Raw genomic sequence first — 15980 nt, 5'->3', positions numbered from 1 at the left:
GGAGACTCTTGAGAGTCCCATGGACTGCAAGAAGATCCAACCTATCCATTCTGAAAGGAAATCAGCCCTGAGTGCTCACTGGAAGGAAAGGTCCTGAAGCTGAGGCTCCAATACTTTGGCCACCTCATGAGAAGAGACGACTCCCTGGAAAAGACTCTGATGTTGGGAAAGATGGAGGGCGTAAGGAGAAGACAGAGGAAGAGATGGTTGGACAGTGTTCTCAAAGCTACCAGCATGAGTTTGACCAAACTGCAGGAGGCAGTGGAAGATAGGAGTGCCTGGCGTGCTCTGGTCCATGGGGTCATGAAGAGTCGGACACGACTAAACAGCAACAGATACATTCTGCACATTCACTGCTGTGGGGTGACCACAGATATTAGAAAGCCTGAAATCACCAGAGTTCCATTTATGAACATAAGAGCCTGTTGGCTCAGGTCAACGACCCATCTAGTCCAACATCCTCTTCTCAGAGGCCAACCAGATGCCTCTACTGGGAAACCTGCAAGCTGGACTGGGGCATGAGACCTCTCTCCTCCTATGGTTTCCAGCAAATGACATTCAGAAGGATTGCTACCTCCAGCCTTGGAGGCAAATCATAGCCATCATGGCGAAGCCTCCAAGAATTGGTCTGATCCTTTTTCAGAGTCAGTGGCTACCACTATCTCCTCTGGCAGCGAGTTCCACAGTTCCATAAGAACAAAAGAACAACCTCCTGGATCAGGCCAAAGCCCCATCTAGACCAATGTCTTCTTCTCACAGTGGCTGCAAGCAAGAGTTGATCACAAGAGCAACTAGTTTTCAGAAGCATAGCTGTCTCTGATGGGAGGCAGAGTAGAGCCATCGTGCCTAGTAGCCGTCAAGAGCTCTTCCATCCATAAGGTAAAGGTAAAGGGACCCATTGTAAAGGGACACCATTAGGTCCAGTCGTGGCCGACTCTGGGGTTGCAGCGCTCATCTCGCTTTATTGACTGAGGGAGCTGAAGGAGCCGGCGTACAGCTTCCGGGTCATGTGGCCAGCATGACTAAGCCGCTTCTGGTGAACCAGAGCAGCGCACGGAAATGCCATTTAACTTCCCGCCGGAGCGGTACCTATTTATCTACTTGCACTTTGAGGTGCTTTCGAACTGCTAGGTTGGCAGGAGCAGGGACCGAGCAACGGGAGCTCACCCCTTGGCGGGGATTCGAACCGCCAACCTTCTGATCAGCAAGTCCTAGGCTCTGTGGTTTCACCCACAGCGCCACCCGCGTCCCATCCATAAATTTGTCTAAACCATGAATTTGTCTAATTTACAACACAACTGTCTCTCTTTCTCTGTTACCACCTCTGCAAACCCTCCAACATAACTCTGCCCAAATCCAGGACAATGCCTGTGAGGTTCTCTTCTCCTTGTGCACAGCCACCAACCCAGCTGTGGGTGAAGTGGCGCTGGGCTCGCAGATCCCTAGTACATGCGCTCTGCTCTCTCCAGTGGTTCTGGGGCTGCGAGAGGAGAAGCGGAGGGTTGTCCTCACTTCCTCACTCCAACCCATCACATCGACATTGCTCCACGCCCCAACACACGTTCTGATTGGAGGAGAGCCTGGCTTCTCCCAGCAGCCACCGCGGCTGCCTTCTTTCCCCACTAAATTTTAAAAGATACCGAAAAGAGGGGGAAGTTGTGCTCCTCAGCTTCAGAAGCCCAAGGGTGGATGCATGGATCCCAGGACATTCCAGTACGCAATCAGATGGCTTCTTTAAATCCGTGATGTCCCGGTGAAAACGGGACAATTGTGTGGTATGCATACGGATCAAGTGCAGAGAACGACACATCTTTGCCGCCATGTGTGTGCTCAAGAAGGACACACATTCAAACCCGATGCTCAGAAAACTCTGCCAGTCAGGTCAACAATGGCTCTTAGCCATCGTGTCTCCACTCGCCACCCCGGTCCCCAGGGGAAAGGAAAGGTAACTAATAATACAAATTATACTCTACTAATAATACTAATTATACTCTACTAATAATACTCTACCAGCAGTTCTCAGCTGAGGCCTGGTTCAGGGTGGCTGCAATCTCTTCCTCACTCCTTTGCACCCTCCCTCGATGAGGATATTTTCTCCGGCTTTCGGGATCCGTGGCCTCTTCCAGTTAAATTGCCAGAGCTAATTTATTCCCTCCCGCAGACTGCCATGGGCGCCTCCCTGCCTCTCTCTCTCTCCACAACTCAGTCCCGTCCCATTCCTGCCCCCCCACCTTCAAGGCCAGTAAAGCTGACTAACTCACAGGCCTAAGCACTTCAGAGATGCCATGTGACTCGTAAGCATGGAAACCCATAATGAGGCCCCCACATTGCTGGTGCACAACAGGAGGCAGCCAGGAGCCTGAAAACTGGACACTTCCCAAGGAGGTTGGTAGAAGAGTGGGGAGGGGGTAGTCTCCTCCTCCCCCCCCCAAACCCTTAAAAAGGGAGATGGGGAGTAGGAAAGTGAGCATAAAGTGGGAGTCGGGGAGATAAACACCCACAACCATCGCAGAGATGAGAGGAGCAAAAGAGAACCGACAACAGCATCTTCACTCTGAGCTGAGAGTCCTGGCATTGAGGAACCTGTTCCATCAAGACGTAGGGCATGTTGGTGCACTGAATGCCACAGGCCAGCCAGCTAACCCTGCACATTGTTAGGTATTCAGAGGAGGGAGGGCACAGAGAAGGGATGTTTTCCTCTTCTCAAGCGTTTGGAGAGGAGGGAAAATTGGGACATGCCGATCTGAACTTAATTCAGAGGGGAGGGAGGGAGACAGAATCTCCAGACCTTTGTTTCCATGGCACGATTACACCCTTTACATTTTGCACCTTGCCGTAGCTAGCCTCTTTTAAGGGGGACATATGGGGAGAGAATAAATGGAGTGGGGGTATTGTTGTCCCTCACGCAGTGAGGAGGGGAGGGAGATGCCTGAATAGTCCTCCTTTCGTTCATTTCCATCGGAAAATCATACAGTGGTACCTCGGGTTACATACGCTTCAGGTTACAGACTCCACTAACCCAGAAATAGTGCTTCAGGTTAAGAACTTTGCTTCAGGATGAGAACAGAAATCCTGCTCCTGCAGCGCGGCGGCAGCAGGAGGCCCCATTAGCTAAAGTGGTCTTCAGGTTAAGAACTTTGATTCAGGATGAGAACAGAAATCCTGCTCCTGCAGCACGGAGGCCCCATTAGCTAAAGTGGTGCTTCAGGTTAAGAACAGTTTCAGGTTAAGAACGGACCTCTGGGATGAATTAAGTACTTAACCTGAGGTACCACTGTAATAATAACAATAATTTAGTATTTATGCCCCGCCCATCTGGCTGGGTTTCCCCAGCCACTCTGGGCGGTTTCCAACAGAATCTCAAGATACAATAACCTATTAAACATTAAAAGCTTCCCTAAACAGGGCTGCCTTCAGATGTCTTCTAAAAGTCTGGTAGTTGTTTTACTCTTTGACATCTGGTGGGAGGGTGTTCCACAGAGCGGGTGCCACTACCAAGAAGGCCCTCTGCCTGGTTCCCTGTAACTTGGCTTCTTGTAGTGAAGGAACCACCAGAAGACCCTCAGAGCTGGACCTCAGTGTCCAGGCTGAATGATGGGGGTGGAGACGCTCCTTCAGGTATACAGGAGCGAGGCCGTTTAGGGCTTTAAAGGCCGGACCAACACTTTGAATTGTACTTGAAAACATACTGGGAGCCAATGTAGGTCTTTCAAGACTGGTGTTATGTGGTCCGCGTGTCAGGTGAAAGAGCTCTGTGGACAGTATTTGGGGTGGTCAACCTACGGGTCGAAGGCTGAATGTGGGGCTCGGCCTCATTGGGAAAGCCCTTGGCAAGTGATCAGACATCTTGGAAGAGCCACCTGTGGTTCCCCTCCTAGCCTGATGGGTAGCGATGAAGAAGAGAGAATTGGGTGTCAGAGAAAGAGAGAGAGAGAAAAAAAAAGTCAAAGAGAAAGAGGGGGAAAGAGGAGTGTCAGAAAGAAAGTGAATGGGGTGTGCGACCTAGGACCCACATACCTATAGGACTGCCTCTCCTGGTATGCCCCATGGAGGACCTTAAGTTCCACAAATGACAACATTTTGGAGGTCCCAAGCTCAAGGAGGTTAGATTGGTTTCAACTAGGGCCAGGGCCTTTTCAGCACTGGCCCCAACGTGGTGGAATGTTCTGTCACAAGAGACTAGGGCCCTGGGGGACTTGACATCTTTCCACAGGGCCTATAAGACAGAGCTGTTCCACCTGGCCTTTGGTTTGGACTCAGTCTGACCCTTCTGTTTCCCTCCCCTTATGGTGTTGATTTATCAGCTACTTTAAAATGAGGCTGCAATTTAAATTGCATTTTAACCTGCATTTTAAATTGGGTCCCGCCCCCTTCTCTTTCCCCCCTATTATGTTTTTACTGTGATTTTATTGGTGTTAGCTGCCCTGAGCCCAGCTCTGGCTGGGGAGGGCAGGGTATAAATAAAATGTATTATTCTTATTAAATAGAGAATGGGAGAGGAAGAAAATGGAGTGTCAGAGACGGACAGACTTGCCTATTTCAGGTCTTTCCCTGTACATGTTTTGCTGCTGCTTCAACCACTGTATGTGTGTGGCCCCTGGCCAATTATCCCCCCCCCCCAATCTTCACCTGATGTTCTGAGAATCAAGATATTTAAGGTGTACATCTGCATCAGGCGCTGCCTCCAGAGAATTCACTTCTCACACACATTACTCCCATCTTTCTGCTGAGGGCCTGCTGGCTGTTCCCTCACTGCAAGATGCCAAGTTACAGGGAACCAGGGTGGGTGCCACTACTGAGAAGGCCCTCTGCAGTTTCTTAGAAGGATGACCATGGGGATGTGAGAATTTCCCCTGTGGCCCACCCTTCCAGTTCCTCCTCTTTGAACACTTCCCCACCAGCCTAGAATAATAGAATTGAGGCTAAGAGACCTAACACTCTGCAATACAGGAATCACAGCTAAAGAAGACCTCGCAGGTGGCCACCCAACCTCTACTTAAGACCTCCAGTGAAGGAGAGTCCACAACCTTAGGAGGTGAGTCATCCCATTGCTGAGCAACTCTTATCTTCAGAATATTCTTCCTAAGTTTTAGTCAGAATCTCCTTTCTCGTAACTTAAATCCATTAGGTCTGTTCCTACCCTCTGGAATAGTGGAAAACAAACTCGCTCCATCTTCCATGCGACAGCCTTTCAGATATCTGAAGATGGTTACCATCTTCTCTTTTCCAAGCTAAACATACCCAACTCCTTCAACTGCTCCTCATCAGGCTTGGTTTTCAGACCTTTGACCATCATGGTCACCCTCCTCTGCACACCTTCCAGTTTATCAATATCCTTCTTAAGCTGTGGTGCCCAGAACTGGACACAGGACCCCAGGTGTGGTCTGACCAAGGCAGAATAGAGCAATGATACTATTACTCTCTTCATCCTGGACAAACCCTGATCTTCCTCCACATTGAGGAGGCTGCATCCTTACAAGCCACCGCAAAGGAAGCCTTGCCACAGTTTTACTCCAGAGGAGATTTGGCAGCCTTTCAAGGCAATGGGGGAAGGCGTTTGCCGAGACATCCACTCAAACTGTGCCGCTAAGCAGTTAATAATTACTGCCTATGAACACCCCTGGAAACACACAGCGGCGTAACCCAGAATCGTTCCATGCTCGCAGCTTTCAATTCTGCCAGCTTCTGCAAAGCTCGTTAATCACACGCGCTATTCTAAACACAAACAAGCGCTGGCTCCCCCAGCTTGTCCAATTCAAATATAAAAGGCGTGGCATGGAGGAGGAAGAAGGGGAGGGCTGGCTCAACAGAGCGACATGCAGTCACCCAAGCAGGCTGGATTTATTAAATCAAAGAGCCATTATTAACAATGCAGCTTAAATATCTATCTAAATGCAAATGAGCGCATGATGGATTGTAGGATTCCCCCCCCCCCCGCCATGTCCCTTCTTGTTTTTTTAAAAAAAAGAATTCAGACACTTCATGTTAGGATTTTGGAAAGACTCGTTTGTTGTTGTTGTTGTTTTTTGAGAAAGAGGGACACAAACATGCAAATAAAGCCAGGTGTCTCAGGAACTGGAGCTTTAAGGGACAACCCGTCATGATCTGTGTATTTAAACAACCCTTACAGGAGTTCTGGCTCAATACTATGCTAACTATGTAGCTGAACCTGTTACCATAGTCAAAAGGTAAAGGGACCCCTGACCATTAGGTCCAGTCGCAGAGGACTCTGGGGTTGCGGCGCTCATCTCGCTTTATTGGCCGAGGGAGCTGGCGTACAGCTTCCGGGTCATGTGGCCAGCATGACTAAGTCGCTTCTGGCGAACCAGAGCAGTGCATGGAAACGCCGTTTACCTTCCCGCTGGAGCGGTACCTATTTGTCCACTTGCACTTTGACGTGCTTTCAAACTGCTAGGTTGGCAGGAGCAGGGACCAAGCAACAGGAGCTCACCCTGTCGCGGGGATTCGAACCGCCGACCTTCTGACTGGCAAGTCCTAGGCTCTGTGGTTTAACCACAGTGCCACCTGCATCCCATATGCTAACTATGTGGCTGAACCTGTTGCCAAAGATAGCTGTAAGCATATCAGTGCCCTTCCAGACGAAGGTGTTATGTGTCTCAGGATCTCATGTCCTGCAAGTGGAGAGGTAGTCCATCCTGGATGGGGTTGTACCCACCTGGAAAGAGCAGGTTGGTAATTTGTGGGGTGCTCCTCATTTTGACATTCTCACTGGAGGCCCAGGTGGCCTCAGTGGCCTTTTCCCAGATCAGGTTGATTTGCCAGCTATGACCCCTTTGCAGTGGTAACTTCCTAGTTGAACATGTTCTATATGGGGTTGCCTTTGAAGTCTGAAGACCTCAAGGCCACGACCATAAACACTCCATTTTAAGGCTGATTCCCCCACTCCTTGACTCCTGATCACCTGCCCTTGCCTTTGATCTGATGGTGTTTGGTTTCTATAAAGGTTTTCTCCAACGAACTACCTGGCAATCGTGTGAGCCTCCAGATTCTGGCTCCCCAGTCACACACACACACACACACACACACACACACACCCTCTGCCATCCTGCATCACAGGACAGTCTGGACTGCAAAGAGCTGCACATGGCCACACAAATGAACCAACTGACCTTTCTGCAGAATGCCAAAGGAAACAAAGGACTCCGTTGCATCTTGCAAGAGAGCAGATGCATGTTGAGCACTGAGTCAGTGGCCACAAGCAGGGAGCAATCATCAATCCCACTTCCTCAGCTTGGGAAGATGTGCTATGCAAGGCACATGAGCTAGAATCTTATGCGCAATCATAAAACCTTTTATATGTCCACATTAAAGTTTTAATTTATGAAGCATCCATAAGAAAGGGGAGAGCTGCTATCCCTCAGCCAGTTGCGTTCCTTGGGCTGGTGCTTCCTCTGTGTTCCCCTCTTCCTTCCTTATGGTTTAATTTTGAGAATCTCAATAATTGATTTTGCAATGGGCACATGGGCTGTTTGCTGAACTTACAGTATGCAATTGATTGCAAATATTGCGTAACTTACATTGCTATTATGTTGCTCTGCCACATTCATTTCAGTGTAAAGGAAACACAGTACAGTGGTACCTCAGGTTACAGATGCTTCAGGTTACAAACTCCGCTAACCAGGAAGTGGTTGCTCCAGGTTAAGAATTTTGCCCCAGGATAAGAATGAACATTGCGTGCCAGCAGCACAGCGGCAGCGGGAGGCCCCATTAGCGAGACACGCCTCAGGTTAAGAACCGTTTCAGGTTAAGAATGGACCTCTGGAACGAATTAAGTTCTTAACCCAAGGTACCACTGTACAAATGGAAGGGGAAGGGAATGAGAACCATTACAAATCATTTGCAAACTGCAATCACAAGAGTGAATACTCATTGCATTTGATGGGTTGATATTTATTCTGGGCATGGGATGAAAAAGCCATTTCATGAGCCATTTCCAGTCCTGTTTTAAGTTTTTGTTGAAATTCCCTGACACCATAAGATGGACACAGATCAGAGTGGGAAGGATTATCCAATTGCGTGAGTTAAGAAACAAAGGGTGTCCGACCATTCCTTCTGTGCTGCAAATACACTCCACAATGGCAACCTTCTCTACCCAATGAATAAATCATTCTTTTTCTTGATCCAACAGCGAGAAAAATAACCCACTGAACTTACACATCAGTTTCCTCCCATAGGATGCAGGTCTGGTTGGTAGTTCCCTGCCAGGATGAGAAAAGAGGAAAGGAGAAAAGAGCGGGTGTTGAATAGTTGACTGAGAGATCTGCTTAAATACAGCATAACATGTACATGAATTATTATCCAGCTGAAGTAAAACTAGTCCCATGGAAACTTTAGTTTGCCCCATTTCCACCTCCCTCTCCTGCCTCAGAGGCCTTTAGGGCATCCTAGGTAGGAAGTCTAGCCCAGTCACACTTCCTGTTGCTCCATATGAGTGAATTCCCAAACTCAGCTTCCTCTAAACCACAGTTGGGGAACCAATGACTCTCCCAGTGTAGTTGGCTTCCAGCTCCCATCAACCCTTGCCAACAGAGCCAATGTTCAGGAACTGATGGGATCTGTCACCCAGCAACATCTAGAGTGGAGGTCTTCATTGTTCAGTGTCCCCAGATGTAAATAGAATCATAGAATTGTAGAGTTGGATGGGATCCAAAGGGTCATCTAGTCCAATATCCTGAAATGCAGGAACTACAGCTGAAGAATCCCTGACAGATGGCCACCCAACCTCCATCCAAAGACCTCGAACCAAGGAGAGCCCAACACCTTCCACGGGTGTCCGTTCCACTGTTGAATAGCTCCCACTGTCAGAAAGTTCTTCCTAAGGTTTAGTCAGAATCTCCTTTCTTGTAATTTGAATCCATTGGTTTGGATCTGACCCTCTGGAGCAGCAGAAAACAAGCTTGCTCCATCTTCCATGTGTCAGCCCTTCAGATGTTAATTCAGATGCTGTTGTCAAACTCCAAGTCCCATCAGTCCCAGCTGAGCCAAAGATCAAGTTGATGGAAGTTGTAGTCCTACAACATGTGGGGACCCAGCCTTGGAGACAACTGATCTAGAAGATCATAGGGGATCTAGATGATCCTAACCTTTCTATATGCCTTTACCATTTCAAAACAAAGCAACCCATATATTTCTCTTTTCAAGTTTACCCACCTCCCCCCAAAAACATCCAACCTCTCAAAATACAGTGTTTCTTCCTAGGCTCAGATGTCATAAGGTTTTGGGGTGGCAGCTATATTGAACTTCATTCATATCCATGACATTTTCCTTTTCAGTGAAGTTGGTGCTTACATTGTACAAATGGGAGAACTCAATTTCCATTGGGGTGAGCAGTGAGCGGGGAGCTGGTTTCACAGTCACAGAGATGACTCTGGAATTCAGAACTGTAGTATTTCTAGGGAGAAAACACAGCATGTCAAAAGGCAGCGAAGGGGCAGAATGTGGAGAAGTCACAGCAATGAAGAGAAACTCCCATGACGTTATTCATTTTCAAGTGTTGTGATTCCACCTTTGCCCAAGGCAGTTTGCAATCAGCATGGCACACTTTAAAACTGATGGATTAAACAGCAATGTTGGAACAATGAAATAAATACAAGGAGACAAAAGGCCAGCAGCGAAAATCACGATATTGTTACCCAGAAGCTTAAGAGAACAAAGCAACCAGGTGACTAAAGGAGAAACATATAACAATAAAAGCTTGTAGGCAGATAAGAACATAGCGAAGAGCAGGATCAGGTTAAAGGTTCATCTCTATTAGCACCCGGTTCTCACAGTGGCCAACCAGATGACTCTATAAGAAGCCCACAAGGAGAATATTAGTGCAGCAGCCTTCTCTCGACTTCTGATTCCCAACAATCAGTATACAGAAGCATTACTGCCTCTGATCATAGCCATCATAGCAAGCAGTCATTGACAGCCCCCATGAATCTGTCTAATTTTCTTCTGAAGTTGATGGCCATCACTACCTCTTGTGAAGGCGAATGCCACAGTTTATGCTGCTGTGGAGATATTGCCAAGGAGTTTGTACAATCCACATGAAAGGTTGTTGCAGTTCCACAGAATCCTTTCACAGACACTAAGACAAGTAGTACTATGCTATAAGATCCACTATCCTGTAATATTACATATGCTTGTTCTACTGATGAAGCCTAGGACGGCGAAACAAGGCTAATATTACGGAAATCCTTGTCTTAGACTCTGTGAAAGGATTCTGTGGAACTGCAACAACCTTTTGTGTGGATTGTTGGACTCTATGAACAGACAGGTGAAATAGACACTTTCACGTATGTAGACCTTATGCATAAACTGATTAGAGAATAAACTGATCCACTGGGTCTTCTCCTTTTCTCATTGAACTTTATGAACTACTTCTGTTGAAATCTACAATTCAATGCAATGAATTGTATATATTACTTCTTCAAACGTACAGCCGGTTACGTCTTGTGTGTTTATTGAACGAGATTGTACAGGCCCCTGATTTGTGTAGGCATTGTGCTCTGGGTCAATGCATGTTTGCATGCAATAGCATGCAATCAAAACACCTCGCTCCACCCTGTTCCATCCCTGCTCTGCCCTGCCCTTTTAGTGACATTCTCAGTCACTTCTGGGTTTGGCGCTATTTGTGTGTATGGTCCCACATATATTGGTCATGCCTAAAACAGGGATTGCCTGTACTACAAATGGGGTCCCACCACAGAGAAAACTATCTGCCTAATCTCTGGAGACTAGGCTACTCAGGGCAGGGAATTGGTGTTTGGACTTAAGGGCGCCTTTAATGAATGGGTAGGCTCGTATGGGGAAAGAAGGTGCTAGATTTATTTTATTTATGTATTTGTGAAATTGATTCCCTGCCCTTCCTCCTAGACAGATCACAAGCTGTACGCCACATTAAAACAACCACAAAATATTAAAGCAGCTGAACTTTGGAATCCTAGCTTTGTATGCAGCATCCTTCCATCTACTCCTCTCAATACAAGGCCCATACTTGAAAACAGAGTTGGTACCAAACTTCATCTTCTTTGCAGCAGCAGCACTGCCAGCCTCTTCTCCTGACCTGCCTCTGCCTGGCTGTAGGTCAGACTGGTGAGGGGCCCTGAGACCCTCACCAAGTGACCGACCTGGAAAATCACTAGCTCCAGATCAGCTCAAAATCCCAAAGGCCTGGCAGAGGTGCTTGCAATTGCCAACAAATTCAGCTAATCTCTGGCACTGGAGGACTGCAAACCACACGTCTTTCTGAGATGATAGGATGCTGGGAATCTGTAACTTCTTTGTAGGTGGTGTGTTGTTTCACTGTCAACATTTCACAGATGGGATAGGGTTGCGTGGCCACTTCCCAAAGGACACCTATTGAGTTCATGGTTGTGACAGGATTGGAACCAGGCGTCTGTCCAGCTCACAACCTCACCTGTGACACTGCACAGTTATCAAAGACGTGCAATCACTTTTTAACACCGCATTTGTTTATGGCTTGCTGCATTTAATTCACATCTCCACCCGGGGATTGATCTCCCAAGCGAATCCCACAGAGGGGACATCAGAGAGTATAGACTATTTGCTCGCTAATCTGCTCACAAGTCCCAAGCCTAGATGCAGCTTCAAATCTGCAGGTACCTTCAGTGATAACCAGCCGGGAGCAAAGGCCTGGAATTTACAGGAAACGCTCTCATGCTAATCAGTGCAGAACGAATCTTGAAGGTGCCAGAGGGAGGCTTAATTTGCTGCCTCAGTACCTGCCTCGGCCTCAGAGAGGAGAGGCAGGGAAAGTGAGATGTAGAACAGAGAGATCTCTCTGTTACCATCAGAGATTGCAGAGACTCACAAGCCCCAAGGCAGCACAGAGGAAGTCAGAAGCACACAGCAGGATGGCTGTGCAGGAGTGTTCCCAAAGCATCACAAAAATTACCTCCAGAGAGCACATGAGACACTCTTCAAGAGGAACCCCACAGAGAGGGAACTTGGAAGAATCCTCTGCCCTAGGGAGTATGCACAAAGACACCCCCTTCTTTGTAAATATCTCTCCCTTCCCACCTGATCATTTTCAGGACACTTGTCCATCAAAGCAGGCAGCTGGTTCTCAAAGAGCAGTTCTGAATCCTTGTTCCACATCCCACATGCATTGCTGCTTGCAATTACACATCACATTCGCCACCTAAATGCACAGATCCAAACCGCCATTGCTTGCCCTGTGTGCAGTTGGCTGGCCAGAGCTTATGGCTTTGCATTCAAAAGCCCAGACAGATGTCTAAATGGGTGCAGATCCAAAGTACGTGCATCTACAATTGTTGGACTAGACAATTGGGGGTACGTTCCAGCTCTACAATTCTATGATTCTAAGTCAATGTTTTCATTGAGACCTATAAGGGCACAACATCATGTCATCATGTTTCAGCTCTGTGCAATATGGCATTGTGGCCTTTAGGGACCAAACCGCACATTCAGCAGGTCTGAGATCACAAGTTGCTGATGAGCAGCTGAAAAGGAGCAGTAGCGAGGGGTGGTCTAGTTGGCAGTGGAGATGTGATGTGGCAAAAATGCACCCAGAGCCTCAGCTGGAGGGAACAAATTTGGAATAAGGGAGTCCCAGGAGATCATTGGTAGTGTAAGGATTAAGCAACATCCCTCTCGTCGGCTGCTAGAAAAGCACTCCCTTATCTTAATACTTAGATTAAGGTTACCAATTTTTTTTCAAAGAATCCGGGGACACTTTTTTTTTAAAGAAAGAGGGAGAAAAAGTTATTTTTAAATGAGTTATTTAAAAAAAATATTAAGAAGTAATATCTTCTCTTCTGCGGTCTCCTCTGTCACATAGCCTTCCTCTCGGCCCCAGCCTGCTCTCTTGGAGCGCTAGCCACCATGGAATAGGCTCGGGTCGGGCCTGGGCTCGGCCACATGTCCTTGCCCTCCCTTTGCTCTCCTACCTCAGCTCGGCAAGGTCGAGGCTCCCCTCTTTTTTTCTCCTTCCTCTTTCTCTCTCTTCCTTCTCTTTCTCCTCTCCTTCTCCCTGCGTCGGCTCCAGGGTTTTCCTGGCCCTGGAGCTCCACTTGGCAGTCAGCCAGGTGGATGGGCGCTCTCGCACCCAGCTTGATTTGGGTCGTGTGTGTGTGTCAGCGGTTCCTCCTGTTGACGTGCTGGGTATCCCCGGTTCCCCCTCGGCAGTGGCAGTGGCAGTCTCAGCAGCCCGGAGCCAGCCTGGTAGCACAGTTGGCTCTGGCTGGCTTCAGGAGCTGCTCGCTGCCGTGGCGCCCACCATTTTGCCTCGCCAGAAGTCCCCATCTGATGTGTCTTGTGCCGTTGAACCAATCATGCAACATTCATTCCCTACTAATAAATCTACAACACTTAAAATATAAATCCGGGGACATTAAATGAAATCCGGGGACAGATTTGTAAATCTGGGGGCTGGGAAATGGGGACATCTGGTAACCATAACTTGGATACTCTTTGACAACATTCCTGATCCCTAGATCCAGATCTGCTGGTGAATAAGTGGGCTGACCCCCTCACTCACTTCTGCTTGCTTCTCAACCATATGCAACTCTCAAGAACATATCTGGGAGTCCAACTGTGTAAGCTTGGTCAGGGAATGATTTGTCACCTCTGTTCTAAGACTCCCATGACTGACCAATGGACTACCCACTCCCAACTCATTCCACAAACACGTGCATCAGCCTTACCTCTGAAGGGAGAGGATCCCACCCAGGTTTCGGTACAGGACTGTCCCCACCACGAAGACAGCGGAGTCATCTGTCTCTGTGAAGAAGCAACAGGGCAAAAACAAGCAACAGAATAAGTGGAGAGGAAGAGGAACTGGCTCAAGGTGGCATTGAGAGGTGATGGGCAGGAACAAGGCATAAGCGAGCAAGAAAGAGAGAGCTGGGCATCAGAGAATGTCTAGCATGGCTTGAGAAGAGCAAGATGGAGTGAAAGAAAGTAACTCACGTCATTCCAGACCAGTGCTTTTTTTCTCAGGTGGTACTCAAGGGTACCCAGTACTGGCACCTCTTTTTGTTGTTAAAAAGTGTGGCACTTACTGTAACGACTTCATGATTACTGGCACCTATTTTTCTAGGGAGAAAAGAACTGTTCCAGACCATTGGCTGGGGTTGATGGGAGTTGTAGTTCAAAGCAGCCAAATCACAAATGCATGATTGCTAGACAGCCCTCAAACAGGGGCAATGGCACCATGTAGTGTCAGAACCTGAATAGAGGGGACTCTATGATGTCATACCCCCAAACCTGGTGTATGTGGGGGGGGGAGACCATGGGTTAATCCCTACCTCTTCCTTACTGTCACTACACACTCCTTTTTCTGCCTACGATGGGAGAAGACGTATCTTTGCTCTCCTCTGGAAAGCAATTTCCATTTTGAACTGGACTGTGGATATTTGTAACGTTTAAGGATTAAACCAGCCTGCCTGGTTTTCATCAGTGCATCTGTTGAACCATGGCAAGACTTTGATAAGTGGGTAAACTCTAGGGTTTTTTCTTGTTTACTTAAGAATCTGAGAGTGACTTATTTGCTAAGAATTTGCTAAGAAACATAGAACAAGGAGAAGATTATCCAAGTCTGAATAAAGTATCCTTGGATATCATATGTCTATATCTATCTTACTTACTTACTTACTTATCAAACCTTTATTAGGCATTATGCAGGTAAAACCATAAAAGGAAAATAACATATAAAAGCCTTGAGATATATATAAAAAGGCAGGAGTTGGCTACATACAAATATAAATATATACATATAGAATCAGTGGTTTTCCTTGTTAACCTGCTCCTTGGAGGACTGCTGCCAAAAACTCGGCTACCCCCGCCGTTACCCTTTGGTCAGCGTCGGATAGGTAGAGTCCCACACATTCAGCTTGCTGGGGTTCCAGACCACCCGAAAGGGGGGACAGCACGCGTTGACGGAGCGTACTGTACAATGGGCAATGAAAGAGGATATGCTCTACAGTGTCCGGGACATTCATAGAACATCTGCAGAATCTCTTGCTTCTGGGAATGTTTTGATATCTTCCCCAGACAAATGCTGAGGGAAAAACATTCAAACGGGCCAGCATAAAAGCCCTACGTTGGGCTGGGATTATTAATTTAGAGACGTAATTGGCTCTGCAATCTAAGATATTTAAATCGTAGAATCTGGGGGAGCAAGTTTTGTTTACAGCTGCCATAATATTTTGTCTCTCGACATCCTTTAGTCTAGTTAGGATATTATAGAGAATATATTGCTCATTAGAATTGTACAGGAGCTCCAGCTCGATGCCTAAAGATTCAATTTTTTTTTCAAGGTGCTGATACCATCTTGATTTATAAGGGTCTTTGAGCAAATCAGCGAGCAGACTTGATGGAGGGCAGCGAAAATGGCAGCGTAACCAATACTTTATTGAGGTGGACCATGCCCAGTATTCCATTGTGTGTATGCCTATTTCTGCACACATTGTTTCATATTTGATCATAAGAGGGAGTCCAAGAATACGTCTCAAAAAGCTGGAGTGAATCTTTTTTATATCACTGTTATATGCTTGGACCCATAGCGGGATACCATAGAATATCTGGGATTGCACTTTTGCTTGAAATATCTGATTGGCCGCAGGAATAAATTGATTACCTTTCTGATAATAAAAACGGGCAACTGCTGATGAGATGCACTTTGCCTGTTTTATGGCATTTGTGCGATGGGTTGCCCACCCTAAGTTGCTCTGGAATAAGATTCCCAGATATCTATGGATTTTCACTTGTTGGATTTCTTGCCCTCTTATTTTCCATTTCTCTAATTTCCAACCATTCGAGAAGACCAAAATTTTTGTCTTCTCATAATTTATAGAGAGTTTGTTACATTCGCAGTAAAGGATCAGTGAAGATATAAGACGTTTCAGACCCAAGCTCGTTAGTGATAGTAAGACAGCATCGTCTGCGTATAATAAGAGAGGAACTGGTTTCTGATTGAGTTTAGGGGCATG

General features: G+C 47.1%; 1 protein-coding gene across 5 annotated transcripts in view; it reads right to left on the bottom strand.

The window, feature by feature from the left end:
- Positions 1-15980, bottom strand: part of ADGRB1 (adhesion G protein-coupled receptor B1) — a 421483-nt gene that overhangs the window by 149029 nt on the left and 256474 nt on the right. For all 5 annotated transcript variants that reach the window (XM_079984142.1, XM_079984141.1, XM_079984145.1 and 2 more), the window contains exons 15-17: positions 13695-13770; positions 9310-9412; positions 8176-8219 (exon numbers count right to left, since the gene is read on the bottom strand). In XM_079984142.1, the coding sequence (XP_079840268.1) occupies positions 8176-8219; positions 9310-9412; positions 13695-13770 (223 nt within the window). The remainder of the gene's footprint in view (positions 1-8175; positions 8220-9309; positions 9413-13694; positions 13771-15980) is intronic.

This window comes from Podarcis cretensis (assembly GCF_951804945.1).
Source record: "Podarcis cretensis genome assembly, chromosome: 7".
NCBI lineage: Eukaryota > Metazoa > Chordata > Lepidosauria > Squamata > Lacertidae > Podarcis > Podarcis cretensis.
The sequence above is the reverse complement of the archived record's forward strand: the minus strand, read 5'-3'. Positions and strand labels throughout refer to the sequence as shown.